This window comes from Prorops nasuta, unplaced genomic scaffold, assembly GCF_024137725.1.
Source record: "Prorops nasuta isolate Cenicafe-Biocafe unplaced genomic scaffold, Cenicafe_Pnas_1.2 PNAS00339, whole genome shotgun sequence".
In the NCBI taxonomy this organism is placed as follows: domain Eukaryota; kingdom Metazoa; phylum Arthropoda; class Insecta; order Hymenoptera; family Bethylidae; genus Prorops; species Prorops nasuta.
The window spans coordinates 6,467-34,360 of record NW_027117135.1 but is presented as its reverse complement, the minus strand read 5'-3'; the positions used below and the strand labels follow the sequence as shown (position 1 = coordinate 34,360).

Sequence of the window (27,894 nt, the reverse complement as noted above, 5' to 3'; positions counted from 1 at the left end):
TGTTACGAAGTGTTGTTGGTAATTATTGAGAAAGGATTGAGGGGGTGAATGGGGAGGGGATCAAGGGAAGGGAAGAGGTGCGCGGGTTATCGCGAACTTGATCAAAGCTCCTGTAATTGTGGGAGGGTGGTGTGTTACTGGCATTTTCGTAGAGTCTTCAAGAACACTTTGATCTCTGGTAACTCGGACATATCGACCCTGAAGATCGGCCTGAGAATCGCCAAACTTCCATTTACCTGCCGGCTTCTTTAAAAAAAAAAAAAAAAAACTCTCACGAGGGGATGTCATTATAATTTGAATAAAAAAAAGGAAGAAAGATGCGACGAGAAAATTGGTTGATTAGATAAGAATCGCTGATGGTGATGAGGGAGAGATTTACCGTTTGGATTTAGCGTCTCTTCATTGACTCTATCCGGGAGTTGGTGGGATGGATGTGAAAGAGGCGTGAGACGAGGAACGTCGAGGATGAAAATCGTGTCAAGATCAAGCGTAATGTGAGGTAAGGATGCTCAGTTTTATCGTCAATTAGTGCAGTAGCCGCTAATCGCACTCGCGTACCCGTCAACTTGTAGCTGGACGTCTCTCCAAATAGAAAATTCCACCAAGATAAATAGCAATTCGTTCGTCCTAACGACGTGCCCTGATTTTTTAAGCTTTTAGCGGAATATCCCGAAATTTATCAACCCTGGGCAAATACAGTTTGTACAATATTTCCTAATCTTTTTTTTTTTCAAACATTTACAGCAAGTTGATAAAAATTGAATGCTGCAACATATATATTTTCCCAATGAAGCGAATATATCAAACTATTTATTTCTGCAGATTAATTATATCGTTGGATTTAATTGAATAATCAAAGTGAGATATTTGCAAGTTTGCAATACTCGTTGGGATTGGGTCATGGAGCTTTTGAAAACTTACGGTTATTGCGATGTAATCTCGGAGGGAATAAGCTGCTTGGGATGTTGCCTTGTTGTGTGGAGAAAGCTCCGCGAGCGTGAGTTTTCAAGTAATGTTGGAGCCTGGCCATTTTACTATTACGAATTCTCAATATTCAAATAATATCCAAATTGTAAAGCGTTTTCCATCTCGTCAAAATCCTCTTTGAACCATTTAATATTATTGAAATCCGAAAAGATAGTGCGGAATCCAAAATATTCACTTTGGTGATTATTTAAAGTTGAGAATACCAACGTGATGTATGTTCACTCCTCAACACTGATGAAACGTCTGTCGGCACTTTGCAACTTGCCCCGTACGAAAATAACAGAACGCAATGGACTCATTGACTTAGAGCTACTTTGTATTTTAAGGCATTCTACAAACGAACTTTTCTCCTTGAAAGACATTGACAGGAACAACCTCGCCTCGTCGAAATAGAGTTCTTCCACTTAAAAATCTCATCTTCGGAAATAAATTTCAGATTCACCGGAGATCAATATCTTCCTTAATTGCACGCTCAATTATTTCATTATTACGCACGATTGCAAACTGTGTTAGAATACTCTAAAGTAACACTTTTAAATTGCAACGTATGTTTAATTTCCTGTAAGCTTCGTTGCAGTTAGAATACCGTTAATTAGCTTTCGGTAATATTAATTTGTTTGTCAGAAGGTTCTCGAGCATTTTGCTGCGAACGAAACAATACAATACGCTTGTAATAAATGACTGGAGATTTACCAGCAGTAGTACGATTGTATTTTAGTCAGACGCAAAGCGTCGTTTTAATACTCGTCCAACAAGGACTATTGATGATTGAAGGATTATAATTTGTTGGCAAAAATAAATAGAACGTTGAAAGAGAGCTAATAAATGAGGATGGAAAATAAACTTGGTATTTGGATCGAGTCGATTTATCGAGATGAGGGATCGACCGAGAAGAAATTGGAATAATGGAAATCCGGGATACAAAATAATCCATAAGCTTTTAAATTACGATTAACTATTCTCTGAAGAGAGGAGCATGATCAAAGCTAACGGAAACTTCCGACTTCGTATCGCAAATAGTTATGAGATTTCCTATTATCCATTGTGTACAAAACAACGAGTCCAGATGAGTTTCATAGGTGGATTCTAAAAAAAGATCAGTCAGGAAGGAATAGAAAGTAGAGCGAGAGAGAATGGGCAAAGCAAGTGGATGTTCGTAAGTCACCCAGTGGATAAGGAGTGTTTGTTTGTCAAAGTACACCCCATGTTTGCTTTCCTATGCATAGTATATTTCAAAGAGTAGTTTCTGTCACTTTGCCCGTTCTTACCGAACCATTAATACACGCGTGTAATCCTTTTGTATATGTAGAAACACGGCGCTTACCGAAGCAATAAATAAAATAATGTAAAGCCTGTCGGTAGAAAAGCATAAAAACCTTTTGTTGACCAACCTCTTACCTTTATGAATCCTTTATCTCTTTCGCTGAATATCTCACAAGACTCATTTTCCAAGTTGTTCCATTAGTCCGTATGTTTCATATGATATTTTACTTCAATCACGCGATATCAGATATTAGACATTATTAATGTAACTGTAAATTAAGAAAAAGTTTTTCTTCCTTAAAAGAACACATTTGTAGCTTTATGATTACATCCAGCTTCTCAGATAATAAAATTGAACATTTAATTATGATTTTGATGCGGCTTCTCGCAAAAGACTATTTTCTTGACGAAAAAGATTAGGGCTTTCTTGCGGACGATATTGCAATAAAATAGGCGCCAGGAAAGTCAAACGAAAGCAAGCATAAATTCGAACGAAGAGAGCACTCTATTGCCCCTTATGTGTATCGTTATATGCATACATATATGACATCAGAAACCTTTGTGTTCCCGCGTTGCTATATCTGAAACTTTATGCCATTATAACATTGCTCTTATCTCCGATTGCCACGATACTTATAGTGTGCTGTTTTTCAAAAGTTTCTCCCAAATCTGACTATTCATTTCCAACAATTGCTCAAAACACATAAGTATTGTTACGTCCCAAGCTCGTAGCAATATTTCCTTTTGATAAGGGCTTATCGACTTCCAAAAGGTACAATGTAAACTCGTTTGTGTGTATATGTGTATAGAGTCAGTGGAATGGTCAAATACAGTATTTTTGCCCATAACGATGATAATTGTAAGAGTATTAATTACCGCAGCCAATAAATTTAATCTACCAGTTTTGCATGCTTCCGTGCATGGAAAGCGATAATCCCAGCTTATTTTCAAGCAGCATTACGTAACTTTTCTAATATATTGATTGTGGGGAAAATGTGTCAGCGGTCGAGCAATCCATCAAGCTGCATTATATTTAGATGCGAGAGATTCATATAATTGTATGTTATGTTTGCGTCTACGTGTCAGTGGTGAACGTTCCGTTCTATATCTGGAATCAACACGGCTGTACAGAATATTCAATTTGTTGCTCCAACTTGGAGAGCTATTAGCATCCCTAAATTCACCGATCGAACGGCTACTTATCATTAATTATCGCCGCTGGAGTTTCATACTGATGCTACCTGTGGGAAAGTTGTCCTGATTGTATAGCCAAGTCTACAAAGATCTCTAAGCTTTAGGTTTGTTCGCACTGTTAAAACCTCCTACACATTTCATGATACTACAGAATTATCTCAAGAATACGAAATATATTAAAAAGCTGGGAGATTACTGGCTATACATTTTTTACACGTTTTGTCATCGGTAAACATTTTGTTTGTTATCAGAAATATCAGTTGTCGTAAAAACCCCTCTTTTTAATCTATTTTGTAAAAGATTGATTAAAGAAAGAATTAAACTTTTCGTACTAAATTTGACTAGAATTTATCGAAAGACGAGAGGTAGGTATGGTTTGAACTTTTCATATATAAACTTTCATCTTTGAGATTATCCTTTGTATAATACACCGAGGAATAAATCTTGAAGAGTATATATAGCACAATTATCTATATAGCAGCATCATTAATTATCGTTTAAAACGATACGGACGGGGGGCACTTTTAGTTTTCAAGCGTCGTTCGATGTTTACTAAAGAGGCAATCTATTGTCCATCGAAATGTTTGAATTCGTCGAAAACATAAAAAATTGTTTCCTTTCTCCACACGGCTCTGCCTGACAATGCACTTTTCCACAGACAATTGACGGTCCTCGAACAATTTTCGAAACAAATCAATTTTATATAGAGGCTTTTGGTAATAGAAAAAAGCAAATATTTCTGCTCTAGGAATTTATATTTTAAACGTGATATTGTCATATCGAGGATAATCAGAAAGTTTAAGTTCTTAAATATTAAACAAAATAAAAAAGAAGGAAATAAGCTTTGAAAATGAGATTTTTCTTTTTCCACCTGGCTACTTGGGAATAGCGAGAGATACGACTGTTTGACGATGCATTCAAGCGGAATGCGCTCAATTTTTTTCCACTACCTACACCTGATACGTCAGGGAATAAGTCAATGCCATCACTTTATTCCTACTATAATGTGATGTTTCTTATAGCTAAGCTTCTATGTAGACCTTACTTAAAACCTGTGAAGTGTTTTATAATTCAAACGCTGAAGAATAGCTATCTTTAAAGCATACTAGCTACATGAAAAATATTAATTATTCATTATCTTAAACTGAAGATTCATTATTTTTCACAAAAAAGAACATTTTTTTTTAAAAAAACAATCGTTCGTTGGGTGAGAGCTTTTATGAAACCTTTTAGCAAAAAGATATAAATAACTGTAACTTTTCCTTACGTAAGAGAAAGACGAGGAGGAGGAGGAGGAGGAGGAAATGCGGCATAAGAATCATTAAATTGGTACGATGCTTATTGTTATTTTATGAAAATTCTGTTAGTTATAGGTAATTGTTATTCGTAAGATCGTATGTTTCCCCAAGAGCTTTGCTTGGAAATAAGCTCGATACTCTATGGCTCATCTATTTGGAGGGAATATTTTATAGGGGATATAGTTTTAGCAACACAGCATTTGGCAGAGTTGGTATCAAAGGGGGGGGGGGGGGGAAGAGAGAAAGTTGAACGACACGAAGGAGGTCAACATTTCTTCTCTCTGTTGTTATTTGATTACGTATGCACATGATATCCTTGATTGGTCGATTTATCCGAGTAAGTTCTGCTTCTTGCATGTGCACTGGCCTTAAGTTAGCGATTTCGTGAGCGATAAAGTATTGCACGAGGTCAATGATTCAAGCATCATACACATTTACACTGTTTCACTATAAAAATTTATCTACAAGATCGACTCCTTTTCATTTCAATTGTTTCCATGTCATCACAAATTTAACTAATTAAATTTTATCGTGTAATCAGCTTTCGAAGTAATTTAGGAAATTATTTCATAACCCAATAATAATGATTTCAACGATTTTCGATGGAGCAAACAAATAAGATATTCATGTTTCAATTATACCAAATTCCGAAAATAAAACTGTTACTTCGCGTGATGAATCGTACAGGTATTATTGTTATTAAAAAACTTCAAAAGCACATTTTTTCACTAAACTTCTTTGGGATTCCAACCTGCATTTGTTTTTTTATCAATTCAATCGTAAAAAACTTATTTTCTTATCTTATCGGAGTTTAATTATTCATCCATCAATCAAAATATGATTTTTAGTCGTTTCACGCACGATAATAAAATAGAATGATTTACGGTAAAAACAATATTGTATCTGCTAAAGATAGGAAATTACTGATCGACTTTGAATAAAAACGTAATAATCTTTCCATCAGATCCAGAAATAGGAGAAAGCATTTTTACATGAGAAAATAATATTTTTATAATTCGAAGGAGAGAAAATCAGAGAGAGAGAGAGAGAGAGAGAGAGAGAGAGAGAACATTTCTAAGAGACAATACAATATACATATAAACGATACATAAATATATTCTTATAATGCAGAAAAAGATTATTGACGAAAATTGTCCACTGAACGTGAATTATTGTGAAATGGTTAGTGAATCTGAGTGATTTGTCAAGGGATAAAAGAAAATCATTTAAATAGTTTATTTCACATTGGTCATTATATTCAAACAACTCAGCGATTTGTGGTACATCTTTGCGTTCAGCTAAGTGATTACGGTGTATCATATGGGGACGTAAAGCTTTTAGCTCATCGCAGTCGTCGTGGGTAATTAATGTTACGTCTGACCGAAGAGATTTAAAGCGTATTATATATATATATATATATACATTTCCGCGTATGAGCTTAAGGATGCACGTGTTTGCTACTATTTACGTAAACAGTGGTCATAAGCTTACGATACGTGACCGAGTGTGAGGGGAGATGGAGAGGAGAGCCCCGTAGTAATTTCAAACTGTGTTAATACCGACGCAGATTCCAATTAAATCAGTTTCGATCCAATAAACGGAACCAAAGAGTTTTTAAACGCTTTCGCAGTTCGTTATTCTAATGTCTCTTGATAGTTATTCAATGTTTGACCCTTCGCTCAGTTCGCTCCCTTATTTTCCAGGCAGCAACGATAGCCACCATGAGCCTCTTCTCTTTTAAACACTCGTCTCTCTCTCTCTCTCTCTCTCTGTCTCAGTGTCTCTTTTGTTAGCAGCTGCTATAAAAAGTGCCAAAGTCATTATCCTACATGGGGCAACGATAAATAAAATGGGGTAAAGGACCTCGCGCACACAATGGTAGCAAATTCCAAATTAATCAGTCTCGATCCAATAAACAAAGCCAACAGTTTTTGAATGCTACCACGGCGCGGTCCGTTACTCTAATATATATACCAACAATTATTCGACGTTTGACCTTCTTTGCCTTAATTTCCCAACGAAGCATTAACAATACCCAGCATGAGTCTCTGTTATATTTTTTTAACACTCGTCTCTCCATTTCTCTTTTGTTACAATAACGGCTACAAGAAGTGCCAAAGTCATTATCCTGCCTAGGACAGCGATACATAAGAACCTTTTCCCTCTTCGTCTTGTATATAAAATCGATGGCAGCACGCTCCTCCATCTCGTGTAAAGTTTCTCCCACAAACGCTTGACAAAATCTAGCAAACTTTTCACTCACTTTCATGACACTATAGAAATGGACTTTATGGCTCGACTCAACGTTGAGTAAAGGTATAATATCTGTCCAATATTTTATCTCTCTTCCCATGAAACTCAGTGGTATTAAAAAATGTGATTATTACGCGAAAAGATTTATTTGGAAATAAAAACTTATAGGAATGAAGACAAATTTTCTTCGATATCTGTCTTAAGCTCAATAATATGCAGGAAGGAATTCATTCCGGCAGCCATCATACGATTTCATGACAGTAATATTAAATATTAAGTGTGGATATATTCTATACTAATACGTGATGACGGAGGTGAATCGAGCGTCCTCCTTGTAAAATTTTATCCTCATGAGCGGAATTCGTAAAGCCATAATAGTATATTGCAAAGCGCGTCTTGGCGAGCAATTAAGTGGCCGACCAAACTGTAACTTTGGAAATAAAGCGCAGACTCTACTTGATCCATAAATTTGATATCTGCTGGAACGATGACGATGGATCTACGAGAGGTTGCACATTAGAGAGAAAAGTCGGAACTTTTGAAATTCCATAAAAATACAAATATAGACGATTGAAGCATTATTAGAGAGGTCCGAAAAGCGAGAGAGGTTTAAGACACAATGGGCTGTTACCAAGTTTTATTAATATTCGAGAAGTTAGCTGCTGCGGCTGTCTTGGAATAGCTCAAATAAAATATGAAGGATGTTGAGTGAAAAGTTTTGGTTTTCGTTAAAAACTGTGTCTGACGGAATTCTTTTGTAACATTGTACACAACTATTAAGCTTGGACGGAGAAATCGATTAGACCCAGTCACTCGACTTATTTTTATAACGCGAAACTGCTTCGGCTCAGGTAGAAGAGGTCATTTACATCGGAATGCCAATGGACATTAGCTATAGAGACGTGCAGGAAATGATTGCTACATGCCATCTATGATTTGTTAATATCGAGATTAGCCTTGACAACTATAAGTCAATTGTCACATTCAAACGCTAGACTTATTATAGATGCGTACTATATCTAATGTTTAGAACAGAACCAAAATTCGAAACTCTGATTCGATACTCATGCTTGAAATACGTTCCACCAAATCGCTCGTACAACAATCTAAATATACGTGTTGTATATGCAAAAACATTTCTCCAGAACCACAAATTCCATTGATTAATTTGCAGAATATAGCGTTGCCACGGTTAAACTAGAAAATCAAAGCTAAATCAAAATCAGAGAAATTTATTTCCAAACGAATATTTTATAATATAACAGCTTATTTCATTTTAATGAATTATTAGATGTATCACAGTAATCGTGAGGCGTAAATAATGCACTATGACAAGTTAACATAATTTTGTAGATTTTCCTACGTCGATACTTTAATTTTAGCTGTGCAGCCTACATTGAAGAAACTAAAGCCTCGATAGCAGCATTGTTGCTTTAATAATTCTAGAGCGCACGAAACCTTTTACTAAATGCTGCCTTCTTATTATTAGTTTCAACTAAACTTTAATTTATTATCGAGCGTAGTCGGAAAATAATCGAATAATTTTTCCGTTCAGCATTTTACCACTTTTCATGATTTTAGCTTATCTTGTGGTTATAGGTCATTGATATGTTTTTAATATATTATTTTTATCGTTTATCTATTAACAAATAATATTAAATGTCTAATCTCAAATTGATAGTAATAAGTTGGTTTTTAAATGAATATTCTATAAAAGGTTAAAACCTTAATCCTGATAAAAATAATGATATCTGACTAAGTTGAAAGGATAGGATGCTAAAATGCTAAAGATAGAATGATGGCATAGTAATATGCATGATTGATATTATACAAATGAAATTATAAATATTGCTCGAATTTGCGAATGGTTTTTTGTGTTGATTGAAGGCTTTGCAAAGATTTCTTTATTTCGCTTTATTAATTATAATAGAAAATTCATTTTTTTTCTTGTAATAGTATAATGATTCATATAATGGATCATTAATTTTCCTTATAAAATGATCAATGACTCAGTACTAATAGTGTAGAAGAAAACATTTTAGGATCAATTATCCAACGGATCATATTTTCTTTTATAATTGACGGGGCTTTTAATTCTATCTGATCGTATTTCATGCTAGATTCCTTATAGAAAATTATAGAGTGATTAGCGTATTTCAAAAGTACTGTAATATGTTACTAATCGACATTCCTGTTAACGCAGCGTAGCTCAATAAAATTTGCTATTTGCCCTATCTTGAAAACTTTTTTAATCTAAAATTTTACTATCCAAAACTTTGTTTATTCCAGTTAGTTGAAAAATCCTTCTCTACATCAATTGCCACAGTTAATTTGCATTTCTATTATTTTTCACTTTGCACCAACTTATAAATCACTTTTAAGTTGAAATTAGTCGAATTTATGAAAAATATTACTTTTGCATTTTTTCGGAAATTCATTGATTGATTTAGCGATAGACTTTGGTAGGATTAGGAGAGGTGGGTGATGTTGATTATAGAAGGCGTTAGGATTTATAGTAACGTCATGCGTGGTATAGCTATTTGCGATTAGTTAGGCAAGTCGCCAGTCGATTCACGAGGGTTCCAACTTGTTCGACATGCTCCACGTCGTCTAAACGAGGCATCACAAGGCTGATCCTCCTGTCAAATTGCCTCTATACTAATGAGCCCAACTGTTCCACCGAATATTGCTCTCTTGATTGCTCAAATTTCCGACCATTGCACTTATTTAAGAAGAAATTCACGTATCATTGACACTTGTTGTATTATTAGTACTTTTTTCAATTCGTCTCAAAAACCTTTCGGGCAGAAGGTACGCACATGCCAGCAGCAGACACTCCTCTCTCTCTCTCTCTCTCTCTCTCTCTCTCTACTGAAGTGTAAACTTATTTTGTAAAGCACAAACTATCCAAACTACACCACCGTACCAAGCTGTGCTTTCAACGTGGAAGTAAAATTCCACTTATGAACTTGTAAACAAGATACAATAACAACAGAATTTATAAAAAGTATTTTTGAACCAGCCAGACGTCTGCTGCTGATAGGTGGAACGTGTAAAAATACTTTGCTTGATGCGGACTATAAATAAAGCCCTGATTTATCGCATATTATTTCATAAATCAATTATAATAAATCGAGTATAGGCTTTTCCTCACCTCATTTTTTTTTCAATATTCTAGGGAAAATAAAGGTGTATCAATATTGGTTTGGAACTTTACAGCCCAATCCTCTTTTGAATAAACTATCGAGAACACGTTTACATGCATAATTCATTCTTAATTCAAATAAAGCCTGCGAGTGTATAAATCTGGCCCGTTTCACATCATTTCGTTTTCACAATATCGTTATCGTTTCATCCTATATAATAATAAAAATATCTTATAAACAGACGTAGCTAAAACGCAGTTTTACCAGAAGAAGTTTTATCAGAATGTGTGCATGAAATTTAATCGCTTAAATATGTCACATAATATTATGTCGGTACCTCCTCAAATCGGTCAATTAGCGATCAAAGATAATCCTGAAGAAATTACAATCAACAATTAGCATCTTACAATGTATAATATATAACAATGAATAAAACGAATTATACGATCTTAAAAATCAATAATTATAACAAAACGTGTATAGATTGTGCCAGCGTCAACATCGCTTTTCTATAGTTCTCCGAACATTTTTATCGGATGCCTTTAAAATTCCGTAATAGTACAAGTGAATTATAGCGAGATAAACGAGATGCGAAGTTGTTAGATTTCTTTTGCTTCGACTAGCTTTTATCAGATGGGTTAATTGGCACGCTATAGAAAAGAGTGGGGTTGAAAGATCCGTGGCAAATTGAAAACAGTCATTCGCAGCGTGTGCTGTGTACGGGATACCTACATATATATGTGTATAGCTATAGGGATAAATCGTTACTACGCTATCTCTCGTCTTTCAATTCTGAGAGCCACGTAACAAATTTCGTATTCTGTTTGCCGATATCTGTCGGCTTACACGGACATACCAATTCGCATTGGAAAAAGCATCGAGCAGGATGCATTTTCCAATAATTATCAACGGGTTTTATTGACTTACATGTTTCATTCGTTGTCATTACAGTTAATCGCTTCGGTAGATAATTAAAAAAAAAGTTTCGTATTTCTTTAGTCAACTTACGTGAATTAATATTTTTTATATAGCGTTTCACTAAAGACCATATTTACATGAAAAGTGTAATCTTCCCCTTATAAGTACAACGATCGGTCATTTTTATTTTTAATTGGACGATGTTAAGCAATGCCGAGTTAACCCATATTTTTAGAAATAATGATTTATGCAGCTGTATATACACTTGTAGGTTCTCACCCTATAACGAGCAAAAATGTATAAAAGAGTTTATTCGGACCACAATATGTCATCTACTAACGAATTAGTCAACCGATAATCACGTCAATAGATATTTATAATAGATTGACTATTTGCTTATAAGTGTCTCGAAACAATATATAATTGTAGCTTGGCTCATTATTGCGAAACACCATCCAATTATAGCTTAATCAAAATATGTTGAACAAAAGTAAAAACTATAGTTATCAAAAGGGTCCTCTGAATTTTGCACAAACCCCACTGATGAATATTTCGCAAAGGTTTGTGATAAAGGTTCATAGAACATTAAAATTTACGGAAGTTGATAGGAAGAAAAAAGGGATAGAAGATGTTAAATATTTCTGCGCGGGTGGATATATTTTTTTTTCTCTAGGTTCTTCAAAATTACTCTCGAGGCGATAGAGAGTGGAGAGGAGGAAAAGGGCGTGGGAGCTTTCAATGGACTACTTCCTTGAGAAAACGGGCTGCAAACGATGTAGAAAAAGGTAGCTGACAGAGTTGAAACGAGATACGTCCCGGGACGACAGTATTCTGTACTCTTAACGATTACGCTACCTGTGCAAAATTAGATTTCCTTCTTTAACGACGAAAACCTCGCAGAATCTTAGAAATAAACATCGCGAGCTATCCGAGAATACTTCTCCTTTCTTTTAGATTTTCTTATCATTTCCCAGCGACTCGAGCACGTAGCCCTTTCTCATCTCGTGTCTCATCTCTCTCGAAAATAGAACCCAATTATTCCGTCACTCCGCTTAGCATGATTGACGTGTGTTTTTTGACTCAACTTTTGCTCTAATAGAGCTGAATGGAAACTGGAAACTGAAAGAAAATAGAAAAATAAGAGGATAAATATTTTTAAACTGTTGCATGAGAGGACTCTGCGTTGGTTTGAGAGAGACAGGTGTTATTTTAGATTGTTTACTGTTTCTTCCAGAACGAGAATGGAGTAGCCGAGAAGAAGGAAGCATTGCCCAAGAGGGCTTTCCAGCAACGGCACGAGAATAAACAGAAATGGATAAGTACGGCGTGGAGTTCCCAAAACGCGAATGGAGCCACCGGCTCAGTCTTCGCGGCAGTCGCAGAAGTCACCAGGTAATTCATTCTATCACCAATCAGCTAATATATATATATAATAATTATTACTAAAATGATTTGTGTTTTATTAAACCGTTCTTGCATGTGTCACAATTTTGCATACACCATGCGTCCCCTCTTTTATAAAAGGAGTTTTGTGATATTGTTTTTCACGTACTGCATATCTAGCTGTAGAATATACATGAAACGGAAAAGACGCATAATTGGAGCCCGTTTTGTCAACGCTCGGATATTTTTATCCATAGTCAAATTAGGTATAGCTTCAGTGCGATATGTTTGGAGTCAATTAAAACAATGCGTATGGAAATGAAATACAACATTGTTGGATTTTATTGGATTCCGCACGAATCGACTTATTATTCAGTTTGGACATTACTATTATACTTGGGGCAAATCGAGACTGCTATTTTCAGAAGGCCAATTGTGTCCTCGTATTGTTTAATAATGGTCCAGGTAATAACTTTCTCTTTTTTGTTAGGACCGAGAAAAAATTGTTTGGGCGAAATTGACAGTAACACACGCCTCTGTATCCATATAACAATGTCCTTCAGTTTCCTTCGTGTTGATATTTCGTTTGAAAAAATAGTTTTCCATAATTAATAACGTGGGAATCGATTATGTAAATTGTAATTGCTTCTGTAATTATGTCAGAGCTTGACAAACTTTCGGTGTCAAACTTTGATACCTTTGAGGTTATGGAGTATCGTTGCTTTATGTGTATTTTAAGTTGTGCGTTCGGACGTGTTTTGGAAATTATCCGACGCCACGTGAAATTATCGATAAGCATGTTGAAATGACAGTACCATTAAAGGGAAAATTATACAGTTAAAACTGACATATAAAATTGGTGAAATTGTCCATCAATTTAAAAAAGAATTAAATTTCAACTAGAAATTTCGTGAGTTTATTTTCTGTTATGAAAGCTTACCTGGTTAGTCATTCTATATTTATAACTCAAATTTCCATGCTACCTTTCACAGCTCGAAAGCTTACTGGACTTTGAAAAGCGTTGACTGTTTCAGACACCAAAATAGAAGATAGCCTTTTACCTTTTCTATATATACATGTATCAATCTTCGAATCCTTTGTCTTCTTACATGGATATTCGAAAACTCCTTTACCAAGCAGCTTCCCATTAATATGATAGCTTGTGAAGACCTAATTAAGCTCTCATTAGTATTTTGTTACAATGTCAAAAAAAAAACTCCATCAAACTTGTAGTGTTTCCTCGAAAGTAATAAGTGGCATTTATATTTTCTATTTTATTTGGCAGCATAGTGTACCGTATTTTTACTGAAATAAAAATATTATCTGTGACATATGAATTTAATAACACAAGCCAATAACTCGTAATTGTAAAATTTCCAAAAATTGTAAAGAAAGTTATGCTTCTTTCAAACGGTCCATAAAGAATCACAGCAATTTAACAAGAAAAGAATCGCGAAAATTTGTTACCACGCTTATTTTTCTTCATAGGATAAGTAATATTATTTGTTGATTACTACATGTAATCAACCAAACTATTATGATTTCTCCACCTAGTATATTACATCTGTATAGTGTAAACAGATGTATCGTGGTCTGTGCTAAACGCACTCGCCATCCTCATTTTTTAATTCCGACAATTAAGCTGCATTTATAATCAGCATTGCTACGTGCTAAATTTACTTTAAACGCTGATCTAATAACTGAAAAATTTAGCGGTCAGCGCAGCTTTTTCTCAAATTTTCATAATACTCGTTTAAAGCACAATCATTTATACTATTGACAGAATTGCAATAAATAAATTCACGAAAAATTAATAATACCAGTCAAAATTTTAAATAATCGAGAAGATTCGCAATACTGCAAAGTTTGTCAAATTTGGAACTATTTATTCGGTCCCGAATATAGTGAATTAAAATACTCCAGCAATTTGTGTTGATTCGTATATAGTGGTCTGCAGGCCTGCATGCATTAAACGCTTCCGCTCTTTTTATTTTTTAGTCGATAGGAATAAACAAACGGGGCAGCCGGAGGGAGGGGATTGTAAATTTGAGAGAGTTTTGGAGTCAGGCGGCACACACAAGCAGGACGAGTGCGAGATTAAAGTGGCGCTGACGCGTTGAGAATAACGCTAAAAGTGACACAGATTTATAAAATATGTGTGAAAGAGAAGTGCGTTATCTCTGCAGTTGATATTGCAGATGCATTTATGAAGCTGGATCTATGGATGATATGCGTGAATAAGATATGAGAGAAGGGGGTAGTGCAAAAGCAGTGTCGAGCACCAAGAACACTCGTTGAATACTCGATGAAGCATACGCGAGAAAAAGTACTCGCGAAGAAAAAGAAGATTGGCAGTCTCGAGGGAATATATCAAGAGGGTTAGCTCTTTCTACCCATTTCCTTCTCCTCCTTTCTGTCGTGTCGTTCGGTTAATTAATTTCTTGACGATGAAACTGCAAAACTTGCCAGCAGATCCAAAAAACTTAGATACAGTTTTTCTGATACGCTCTTTTTTTTAAGACACTCTCGCCCAGGTAGTCCCTTCCAGTTAATGCGTAATCCTGTGAAAAAAGAGTAATTTGTTGTTTGTAGAATATTATATATACACCAATTTTGTACTTCAGAAATTAATTTCAGCTGGACTTGCGCGTGACTCCAGGTGCTCATAACAGTCACATTAATTTCGCTACAACTGATAAAAAGACTATTAAAAGTTTTGTGGTATATACAAACTGTCAATTTTAACTTCATAATGTTAACTTATCGATTTTTTCGTCAGAATTAAACAGTTAGACGATATTTGTTAACAATTCGTTCGCTTTGCGAATTCTTTGCGTTTTTCACGGCATATGCAATTTTCAATTTATGAAAAATTGTAGTCGTACCCGAGAAATACCACTCGAATACCTGAGATAATCTGTTATTTGATATTTTTTGTGTACGATATCACTGAAGATTCTTACTTCGATGGAATCGCTTGATAATTTTAACAATTATACTTACATCGGCAATTTAATAAAAAAAATTGACAAATCCAATTGTTCAGTATATTTACAAGAAATACCATTTTATTTATTACTTTAGAAAATTTGATTTTGATAATGTTTTTCAAAACGATTGGAATGGAAGCAGAAATACAAAGACCTGCACGCAGATGCATGCAAAGTTAGAATGAGAGAAATTTGCCAGAAATAATGTCCTAACAACGTTGGTGAATATTATTTGACAATAATCGTGAATTTGCAATTTCTGATTCTTTCTGTATATGATTCATCGATAAACTATCTCCCAATTTTATTTTTTCTTTTTCGAAAATTCACCGCGAACAATTTTAAACTTGCATTACCCCGAACCATTGCATTCTCGTTAGTATTTTCGACCAAGAGCTTTATTGCACACACCTCTTAGTATACCGGAAGCATGCACGTGCGACCAATGCAAAACAAACTAAATTTATCGCTCCTTTCGTATTAATGCGAGTACCGAATTATCGCTATCGACACGAAACGTTCGTGACAATAGGAGGAAAATCGGGACCGATGTTTTCCCTTGGTTTTCCGACTACCAATCACAAGCAACGGATGGAAAAGGGTTTAATTAACGAAACGGGAAGTGTATCGAACCACGTAATATTATATATGCACCGCAGCTTTAACGGAATCCACGAGATCCCAGCAAAGCAGTGGATTTAATTAAAACGCACTGCTTCTCATGGTCAGAGCTAATAGATAACCAAAACCTCACTGAATTTCGCCAAACTCCTCACAATATTCTCCGATTATTCATTTTCCATAAAAATTCACCAACGCGTTATCCAAACTAACTCTTATAAATAACAACCTTAATGCATTAATTAAGAAAATAAAAATAAATAAATCAAGTTACTCCGAACATGCGATTAAAATTGTACGAAACTCTGGCTTGGTACTTTTAATTCGATTTAGATATTTAGTTTTCCTCGCGCGCTTCTTATTGGCGTTGCTTTGGTGGAACGTAAAACGTACGTGATAACGTTCGGTCAGATTGATAGGGGTAGGTTAGAGAGAGAGAGAGAGAGAGAGAGAGGAAAAAGAAACGCTGGATCTCGTGATAGAATGAAATTAGAAGGTTCCTTGGCTGGAAGTTGGGTCTGTACTTTGATTGTCCGACGAACCACGAGAGGCAGAAATTAATTCACGCCATTCTATCTATCCAGGAACAAATAATGTACTGGCTATTCCATTGGGCCGGTTTATCCTACTGCAAAATCTGATCGCGCGTATTAAGCGAATGATGCGTAGAAACGATTATTGTATTAGCAGGTGTTTGACAATACGTGGAATTAATTAAATGTTGCCCCGAGCAAATTCGATATACAAATGTCTTTGATAAAACCTCGCGGAACGTTTTGCATCTGACCAAACATCTGCCCATATAAACGCGAATTATTCCATCACGAACGGGGTGAATAATTCAATCTAAATTGTTCGCCCAATATAGATAGCCTTCGTTATAGTAGGATGAAAATTTAGAAAATTAGTTGAAGATGCTAAAATAAGAATATTCCGCAATATGATATGTGAGGTGTTTTCCTGATTTATTTTTGATGGTTTTTTAGAGTGCCTTATCCTCTTGGTGCTCCAATTCATAAATCTCACGCTAGTACAGTTTAGTGATGAATTATTTGGAATAAAGCTTCGCATGTACTATCTTGGGAAGCTTGTGCTTTCGAGTCAATTGGGATAAAAGGATGAGGATGGGATTGGAGCGAAAAGAAGGAAAGAAGAGATTAGTCGAAGGTTGAAGCTTTTTAATATTAAAATTATTTACAGCTTTTCAGCGTTGGCAGAATTTTTTAATAGATTTATGAAGTTGGCGAAAATTGCAGTGTGACGCAATTGTTTTCGCCGGGTTTAATCGTAGCACGGGTATGAGGGGGGTAAGGGGATGATTGATAAAGAGGAAAATCAATTGGATTCGTAATAGGTGATAAAAAGGTAAGCGTGCGTCCGAGCCGCATGTTTCGGCGACCAAGTCAACGAAGCCGCAAAAGGAACATCCAAGTCGTATTAAATTTCTATTTCCTTCGGAAGAAAACTCGATCCGGTTTCGCCCTTTCATTTCTCCATTCGTCTTCTTGGCACTTTCTGTTCGGTGACCGCTACTCGATGCGACACTGAATGGAAAAGCACTCGGCAAGGTCGCCGGATTCTCATCCAATGACGCTCCCCGTGTCGTGTCTGAGAAAGAGAAGCTGCTAGGATCGAAGAAGAGGAAGAAGACGACGACGACGACGTGCATTATGGAAGTAGCAGCAGCTGTAACTCTTAAAACGACATCCCCTTTATGGCTTCCATTAACCCTATCGACGAATTAACCACCCACTATTCTACAAATTTGCCCCAATCTTCGTTTCATTGCTTCGGATACACAACTTATATATATATATATATATTACAATTCACGATCCTACGTCAATGATATACATTTGGAAATAGAGATTTGTGAGGAATTTTAGCTTCGAGAGCTTATAATTTATTTCTTTGGAGAAGAAATTACGAGAGAAAAGGTTCCTTACTTTTCCATTCACAGGATGTGTAGAAATTGGAATTTTCAAATTGGGAACAAGAGTCCTTGGCCAATTTTGAAAAGTAAATGTGCAACGTAAGTGCGAGTATCTGTGTCTGTTTGTGGTGTAGGTGACCCACTGAAAAGCTTTCTTTCCAGCAGTCCTTTTCGTTATTTGGAAGAGCAAGCGTTTTGGCTCGGAGTACCGTAAATCCTTTGAAGGAATTATGCACCGAGCCATGCATTTGTGCAGCGGATTCTACTGCAGCGAACAATGAAATACTGAAAGTCCTTTAAGGACAGTGATATTACACTGTGATAGCTTTGTTGATTGCCTCCCAGATTTCATTCGTCTCTTCTTACGAATATCTGAGATAAAAAAACCATGTCAAAAGTTTTACCAACCAATTTCCCTTTAGTTTCTCTCCTTTGTAATGAAAAAGAGAGGAGCTAGGAATTCTTCCTTCCACTTTTATTTCGCGTATTTCTATATTAGATCAATAGAGGCTTCTCATTGATGACAATAATAATAATGGATTGATCGTATAAAAGAATGATGGGGAGAATAGGGGTGGGAATTTAAGTTGTAAAAATTGGATTGGAATAGAAATAAACGTGAGAGAAAGTAAATGAAAAGAGGGCCGATGGAATTTAAGAGGAGTGCGTCGTTTTATTGTTGCAGGGTGAAATTGGCTCGAGGACAAAGAGTGGGTCGATTCGTACGACGAGGAGATGGGCCAGCGTGCGCCAACACGTGAGCGGCCACGACGCCAGCAAACCGCGTGTCGAGCTGCTGCTCGACCAGCAAAATTCCAAAACCTCCTCACCATCCTCGCAACCGAACACCCCTAACACACCCAAGACTCCTCACACACCTATCAAGAAGTCCAACTGGGAGGTAATCGAACACTTTACTGGGGCACCTCGACCATCCATTATCACGGTAAGATTTCAGTTTCCTACTGATTTATCGACTCCCACCCCCTAATGTAATATCTTATTAAATTCTTACAAAATTACATAGCTTTAAAAATTCTTGGTCATTTGATTCCTATCGATAAAATTCTATTCTATTCTTCATTTTTATGCCTTATACGTATATAATATATATAGGATATTATACAATACATATAAATGGATTTTAGATGTGGATTGCTGTTTTAATAATGCGCAATACCAGTTTGTTTTTGGAAGCACCCTCCATCTGCCAAACTAGTTTTATTTGTAGAACAGTGAAATCTACCATGCCATGTGTGACCGTGGGCAATCGATAAACTTGACAAAAATATGAATTTTCCCCACGGATGCTAATTTTTTCTTGTTTCACTCGTTATTTTTATATAGAGAGCCGGTAAAGAATTTTCAATTGTTTTAACATCTACTCGTTTTTCATCCGATTTCCTATTATTCTTAATTTAGTCGTAATTATTTTATTGATTTTACTTTAATTTCCTTTACACTAAACAATGGCTTAAGTCTCGATGGTATTATGAGTTTATCGAGGCTAATTCTAATAAGCGAATTGTATCATAATTACTCGATTCGATCTTTCATCAGTTACAATAGCTTCGAATAATTTAATTCAAGCAGATTGCATAAATAGGTTAAATCACTAAATAATGAGCATACGCCCACCAGACGTGCAATATAATCGAATTAAATTTATATAGCACATAGAAATCTGTTAATTCCACTGACATGTACTAATACGTGAAAATTCTACGCTCAAACACTCGTTTCCCTCAACATTGAACGTGAATTTGTCAGAAATAACGGTCATTGCCATCGAATGTACATTCGATTGGATAACGAAAAATCTATAGTACATTTTCCAAAAGTAATTTGACTATCGTTCTATTAAATCACCACCTCTATACGTGAATGAAATCAGAGTTTTTTTTTTCCACAAAAGGATGCAGATGTGGATAGTTGCAGGTGACGAAATGTTTGTTGGAAGAGGAAACAGGAGGAGGAGGAGGAGGAGGAGGAGGGATTTGTGGTGAAATGTTGGATTAGTAATAGTGGAAGGAGATTTTTTTTTTTTATAAGATTTATATGGAAGATCGAATTGTTTCGAGTGTTATGCTATGCACCGTGTTACATTGAATTGAAGGGAACGAGCGGATTTGTTTGGGTGGTCGTCTAATAAATCGTGGTAATCGCGAGGCTCTATATCGATCTTTGTTTGCAGATGGGCAGAGGGTCGGAAGTCGGAGTGGGTCTAGGCACCGGAAGGGAGGCAATGGCGGAAGCTGCCGCGAATGCAGCGATAACACAGCAATCGAGGAGATGCGCGCTCAGCAGATTTCTCAGCTCCCTCTGTACCTCGCATCGTTTCAAGAACTTACAGGTATGTTTCTCACCCTAAACTGTCATTTCCAATTAACTCCACTTTTTTATCTCCCTCTCTCTCTTTCTCTCTCTCTCATTACAACTAATCACATTAATTCTCCTGTCGTATTCGTTAATGGCACAAACAAAAGACCACTCGACATAATTAATCACCCTCGATGAAGATCCATCTTCGTAAAATTCAATGCTCTCGTTCATCCTACATCTACTCGCCCCTAAATGAAACTTAATAACGCCAATTAAATCTCCTCGCTCCATCGGACTATCCAATAATACCTCTCGAAATCGTAATATTTTCCTTTGTTTAATCCATCGCGATAGCAAACGATATTTTCGCAATTTGTCCCAGTGGAAATGCAGAAAGATAGTACCTAAAAATGGTATATTGGCAGAAAATATCGAGAAATGCGAGCAATATTCTCATCAGCTGCTGAAAAAAAGAGCGGAGGTATTTTTGCTTTTTAAACTATGCTCCAATTAGAAATTCTCATTAAGCATCTGGTTTCCAGGAAAATGTGTATAGTATATAGGGGAGGTCGTTTCTGTCAGATCGCCAGTTTTCTCAGAAATTATGGTAGGTGAGTGGAAATTCAAAGTGTGGAAAGTGGCGAGGAGGGGCGAGATAAGGGGGTAATCCGAAAAGTAGATAGGAATGAAAGTGGTAGATATAAGCGAGTTTATGGTGCTCGTACAAGGAATCAAGAGAATTGAATCTAGTTGAGAGAGAAACTCAGGAGACAACGGGACGATTCAAAATCAAGCAACAAGTTCACAGCTACCGTGTCTCACCACTCATGGAAATTCATTGCAAAACTAACTTCCAGCCAGTTCAACGTTATCCTCTCGAACTTATCACCATTTGTAACTCTCTGAAAGTTTTTGGCCTCCACCCCCTTTTACCACAACTTCATCTTCAATTCTAGACTCATTTCCTACGGGACCTATTATCATTTTATCAAGTATTTGTCAATTTCAAAATTAATTCCGTAACCAGATATAATTATCGCCTATTATTAATGCCTAGCTTTCAAATGATTAATTAAGCCAACCGAACTTGAATGCTGTGCATGCCTTTTCCAGCATGCTATATATACATAATAAATTGAATTATTATAAACTAATACATTCCACTTTCTTCTTTTTTCTCCTATATTTTTCTGCAGAAAAACAAGTTTTACGTACATGCTCTGCTCAATCTCATTGTAGTTTCGTTATAGAAGAGAGCAGTTCCGTGTCTATTCTGAAATAATACTGTACATTGTCCATTCGGGTTAACGTAGCTTATAACTTTTCAGGGGAGAACAATTGCAGGTTCATGCAGGGGAAGTTAGCTTCTATTCGGATAATGAGTATGAGGTTGTATGAGGCAAAGTTTACTATATACGTATTATAATAACGTATCGATTTTCTCGAAGACGAAAGTTTTCCATTTCGATATATATACATAAACAAACATGTGTTGGAAAGGTCTCTGAAAGCTGGCGGCAAAAGTGTGCTAGAAAGCTATATCGGTATCGTTCTGTATCAGAAATGAGCGAGCAGATGGTCCCGAGAGTCAAAATTGATCCCAGATTTTCAAGGAGACGTGACCGGCCTATCCAGACTATAGCTGCAACGCAGAATACTGCTTCTCATACTTGATCGGATGGTTTTGGCGAGGATTTTAAACGTCCGGTCACGTAAGTGAAGATCCGGAAACCAGAAAGTCCGCTAACTTCGTCGAGAGTACTTGGAATCGCAATGAACGACTCGTCGAAAATTATTGCCTCTTCCACGGCTCAAATTTTCTCCTCGAGTGCGCCTTTTTTACTTCTCCTTTCACCCAGCCGTTTCATCTCTCTTATCCAACCCTAATAAAGCTTCAAATAACCAACCATTAATAATTTACACTTGAAAACGTCAGTTTAGTTATGGAACTTGAGATTTTGCTTTATTTTACAATAATCAATAAACAAGATCTATCATTAATCCCGTATGTTATTTGCCATGATTGATTTAACGAGAGCGATCGTATCTTCGAGTCCTGATTACGCACCACTGATAATAAGATAGGCTTCTTTTAGTTATGCACAGTTTTTCAAAATCGATTAACTTTTATCGAAGAATTTCCAGTGGCTCTTTGTTTTCTTCTCGAGGAATGTTTCACATGCGCGCGAATCTTACAATCCTAATAGATTAATGGCAAATTATATTAATCGAATAGAGATAAGAAGATCCCATTACCCGAAAATTTAAAGAGATTTGAGCGTTTTGGACAATTCGGGATTGGAGGTTAAAAAGATTGACGGTGCCATTTTGCCGACGAGATTTTCCTCCTGCTTATATACCTTTTCTCTATTATTTCAAATTTATACAATCCACGATATGTATTTCCATAAAGTTTATTCCCATCGAGCGTTTCCTTGAAAAATACTTTCTCAAACGTATGCAACATTTAGGAACACGAATATCGTTTTAAGGGGACTTCTTTTTTCGTGCATGCGAGAAATATGAAAAACATGCATTTTTCGTCGAACGTTTTAAAATTAATATTTCATTTCGCCGGATTAAACGGTCGCATGGAGGGAAAAATAAGCGTCTCTTGAAGCATAAATGAAATCAGGGGATAATTGAGCGAGTCGTTATAGCTAATCGTGCTGGGAAAGGTGGAGATGTGTGATTTGGGGCTTTATTCGTTATTTAAGTGGCTTCGGGTATGATCGGTTAATCCGACGCTCGCAGAGAGCAAACAGCCAGTTTAATCGTCAACGATCGTTTCATCTCACCTGTTCGTCTGGCTAATCGCTGATCATACCACTCGATACGAAAGGATTATCGATTTCAGCGAAACCCTCGGTCAACCATCCTGCGCCACTTTAGGAATTCAAGATCAATGCGCAACCACTGCCTATTACATTCCAGTGTTCTCAGCATTCCAGTTTTCCTCCCCTTCGATTACAAGGGTCCCCGTGCACCAATGACATATTTAATATCACTCGTGCAATCACTTAAAAAGGCCGCTGCTGCAATGGCTGGGGATAGATTTATCATACTTTGCCAGGTCGTAAAATTGCAAGGAAATCTCGCGAGCGATGCTTCTGTTTGCCAAAGAATCTTATCAATCACTATAGTAGCTGACGGACGGCATTGTCGATAAGACGCAGAGCGCTCCTGTCTTTCGCGGTTCACGAGGATAATCCCTCGCAAAGTGATAAGATACTTTCGCTATACGTATACGTCAAATATTCCAAAAAGCCTGACGAATTTCTTTCGACTCTCTATTTATATTATAAAGATACAAATTTCAATCAGCAAAAGAGTTGTCCATGCCTCGGTCGTTCTAGATTCCCCCTTTCATTTTCACTTTCTCAATCAATCATGATTTTCAACAGCCAATCCTGCGAGACTTCGGTGATTGAGTCATGTATGCCTCGGGCCACTCCCAAATTAGGACTTGCCAGTATTTGAAGGAGGGAGAAAACAAACCCTCTTCCACTACTCCAGACTATATACGTCGGAGACTAAAGGAATTTTCTTCTGCAATTTTTGACCTTGAATTCAATGCTGGGCTCTTGGAGTACAAGCTACTGCTTGAAAAATTCTAGCTTCCAATTTCAATATTGGCCATGAATACGATAATAAATTTGTAAAACGAACCGATGAGAATATTATGACGAGGAAATTAAGCGTTAATAAAGCTTGTTTTTATGAGTGTTGGTTGAATTAATTTAAGAAAAGAGGAGCCATGGAAAATATACGATGAAAGACTGTAGGATATCGTGTTACAAGCATCCCCGAAGCCTTATTATTATATAAAAAATCAATCGACTCTCGGAAAATAAAACTACACGTACATTATAATTGGATTTTACATATCCATGATTGAAAATTGTTTGCAAAACCACAATGAAAATAACCTCTCGAAATGGTGGTTTTAATTTTTGACAGGTGGAGATGTTGTATCAACGTTATTTCCTGCACATGAACCAGAGTAACATGACGCACGTGCTTTGCCTACTCGCGGGTCTAGCTGTTGCCCTGGGCTTACTACTGATTTTGCGATTAATGCTGGCTGATGGTCAGCCCCTTCTTCTTCTACTGCAAAGACTGGAGAACCTATCGTTAGCTGTAACTTTGTTGATATGCATATGTATCTACGCTGGTGAGTCTAAACTTCACAATTAATTTACGTAGAACCTGTTGTGACGTCACTGTAAACTTTTCACGTCTGAGATTATCGGCGGATGGACTTATCGGAGTTTGCGATGGATTTAATTTATGTATAGAGATATCGCTCGAGATTGATTACAGGGAAAACGAGGTGGGACTTTTTCCTTTAGAAAGAAAAAAAAAATCGATACAGGAGCGGAAGAGTGATTGTTACTGACATTTTAGAGCGGGTCAGAAGCGGGTCACTAGTCCCAAACGTGATAGCCGCAGTTGAATGAGCAATGCGTGCGCTGCTCAATCGACGAAATGAGCGCTTCCTATGTATATATATATATAGATACAGGGTGAGACGCTTGATGCGTCCCTGAATATCGAGGCGTATAACTGTAAGAAAATCTTTATCTCCTCGATAACTGTGAAACACATGAATTCTTTGCATGTATTTTGTTTTATAACTCCTATCTTTTTGCACACGTATTTAAGTTTTACATAGATAAATGAATTTTTATGTTTCAACTCAGGAGTGTCTTAAGGGCCTCGTTCTATACGAAGTGTACACTCCAACTTGCCCCAGATCATGTGGACCTAAAAGCTCATTCGTCTCTCTAACCTATAAAAAATATTAATTTTTTGCATAAAGTCTTGTCTTTTCGAATGTCCCTATTTCTATTAAAATTTAGATATGTGTGTAAATACAAACAATTGATTTAATTGCATATACACAGATATTTGAGTTTTTACTTCCGCGGTCCGAAGTTAGTTATTATAAAAACACCCTGTACATATGATTACATCTACTAGTATACTATATAGATACGGTCGATTTTCATCGTCCACGTACGTACTCTGCTCTTTCCATGATCGAGAACGCCCGATATACATACTACAAAACGTTCTCCTGTCAAATATAAATTCACGCGCTCGACTTTTGGCCAAAAACATGTGAGTCAATAAATTTTCCAAACGATGCGCGATCACAATATTAATTTTCCACGGAAGAGTTCAGAAACTCTTTGGATAATATTAGGCTGTTATGGAAAAGTAACGAGGCATTTTTTCCATATGCAAAATATGGAAATGCGTCGTCATTATTTTCTCGATAGCCCATTAATATAACGAAAGATTATCTATCTAAATAACAGTATTACCTTAATATTGTTGGAGTCATTAAAAATTGATTGGTTACTAGAGGACTGTGGGGTAAACTGCATCGATGAAGTACTTCGTATAAAACAAATAAGCAAGAACTGATCGCTTTGGTAATTAAAGTTCACGAGTCATTATAAAAACTCTCCACTGAGATATAAATTAATTTGGAAAGATCGTTTTTATATTCTCAAAGCAGTAAATGGCGGTATTCGATCTGTAATTGTCGGTATTTGCACAGTCCCCTTAATGAGAAAGTTATTAGGAACAAAAAATTCCTTACTTCGAAGCTTCCTACTATATTCAACGAATTATTCTATAGCGACGTCTGACTATAATAGAATATCACGAGATACCTCTTCCAATGGGGAGCCTTGAATTAAAGAATTTTTCATTCTTAATTACTTTCGTTAATTAAAAATAAAAGAAAACTACACAGAAAACTATCATATAAATTTTATTCATAATTAAATTGTCTACTATATACGAAATTTTCGATTTGTTATAAAGTCAACCAAGTGCCTTTTACATCAGGAAACTACATATTTTATCCCTCTCGATTACCATCAGTGAGAGGAAGAAAATTGTGTCGGTTATATATATTCTGGACTTGCGAATACACTTTCACTGCTTGTGCGTTTTGAAAAACAAAGGGCATAAAAGGAGAGGAGGGAAGAAAAAAGCCGGATGAAATCGCGCGGAGACAAATTATTATTTTATTCCGTCGCTCTCTCGCGGGTAAAAGCTACGACTGAAAAATGCAAATTAAGCGTCATGAGAGATGCTGCAACAATACGGGGAATCCTTTCCTTCGACCTATTATCCCCGGTTTAAAACATCGGGAAGAAAGTTTTCTTCTTCACCGTTGCTCCGCGAAATTGAGTATTAATTTCTCGAGTAGCTGACAGCTGGAGCTGAAACGTTTAATTCTATAAATTAAAATAAACTCTTTAGTTATCCTGTCGTCGCTTGTCTTCTACTTCGTCGTCGTCTCCCAGCTATTTGAGCAAGGGTTTTATTTAACCGACTAACGTCTGCGACATAACGTGGAAAATAACGTCATCCTGGGCTGTTTTCCTACTTCTTCGTCTGACAGTATTTTAAATAATATAGAAAGTCGAGGAGGCAATCTCACAGCAGGATCTAAGAGCTCCAGACACTTTGTAAGCTGAAAGGCTATTAGCTACCGGATAATCACAGCAGTATTTATCTTACATTAACTATATATATATATACGTATACCCTTAAAAGGACAGGAGAGATTAGGTTTTTCAGTCTGATTAAATAAAGCCACGAGAGCTTCTGTCTTTACATCCAGCGTTGAGCTCTCTAGACGAGCTCGTTAATATGCAGAATCATATGTATATATTTATTTGTCAAATGATTTTTAGCACTGGTGGCGACCATCTCGAGGCCAGGCATGAACGAGATCTGGCTGGCTGGGGTCAGTGGCCTAGTTTTGGTGACCTTGCTGGCTATACAGGTGACCTTGAATATTCATCTGGCGTACCTGCACAAGGTGGAGGACGAGGAGGAGGATAGGCAGAACGGAACCATGCCAGTGGCGAAAAATCTTCGTACCGGTGGTCCACTAGCTGCTGCCTGGGCTGTTTGTTTCTTCATTTACATGGCTTATGCCCTCCTGCCAATCAGACTCAGACACGCCTGCATCGCTGGTGTCGTATTCTCGGCAGCACACCTCGTTGGAGCCCTACTGCTCTATCCTCAGGATTATCCAGCCATGATGGCACACGTAAGTCTCGATCAAATACATCTTATCATTTTTCTTTCATTCAACCAGCCTCGATATTTAAATCCGAATGTAACATTAATCACGATAGCAATATCAATTGCCAGCACGCATGAAATTATTCTTGCTAATTAACGGGCTCTATTGAAATTTATTCCAATAATGCAAACTAGATTATGCTCGCAGTAGTGCTTCACAGTTTGCCATATAATAGGTTGATAGTGACACATTCGCGGAGTTGGGTATTACATGGTATTTACGAATAGCCCGAATTCAATTGGAAATCTAATTGGAGCACGGTACAAATACTTGAGCAGGGTTCGTCTATTCTGCAGCGTTTATCTGGTTAATTCCACACCCTTATTATTCCACGTATGCTACAGATTGCTTGTGTCTTGCAGTATATCCATCGTTTGGAGTATCGAACCAGTTGTTTATTGTTAAGAAGTATAATCGCGTCTTATCAGCTTCTCTCTATCCCTTCATCTCTATTCGAAATATTACGTTA

The 27,894-nt window shown here is 36.6% G+C and overlaps 1 protein-coding gene across 1 annotated transcript; it reads left to right on the top strand.

Moving 5' to 3' along the window:
- Positions 1-97: 97 nt before the first annotated feature.
- LOC136785426 (adenylate cyclase type 6-like) lies at positions 98-27,389 on the top strand (the record flags this gene model as incomplete). The annotated part of the gene is made up of 6 exons (XM_066746464.1): positions 98-499; positions 12,294-12,451; positions 18,672-18,932; positions 20,181-20,339; positions 24,269-24,482; positions 27,028-27,389. Coding segments are annotated over exons 2-6 (1,077 nt in total), but the record flags the coding sequence as incomplete, so codon positions are not given.
- Between the last annotated feature and the right edge of the window lie 505 nt (positions 27,390-27,894).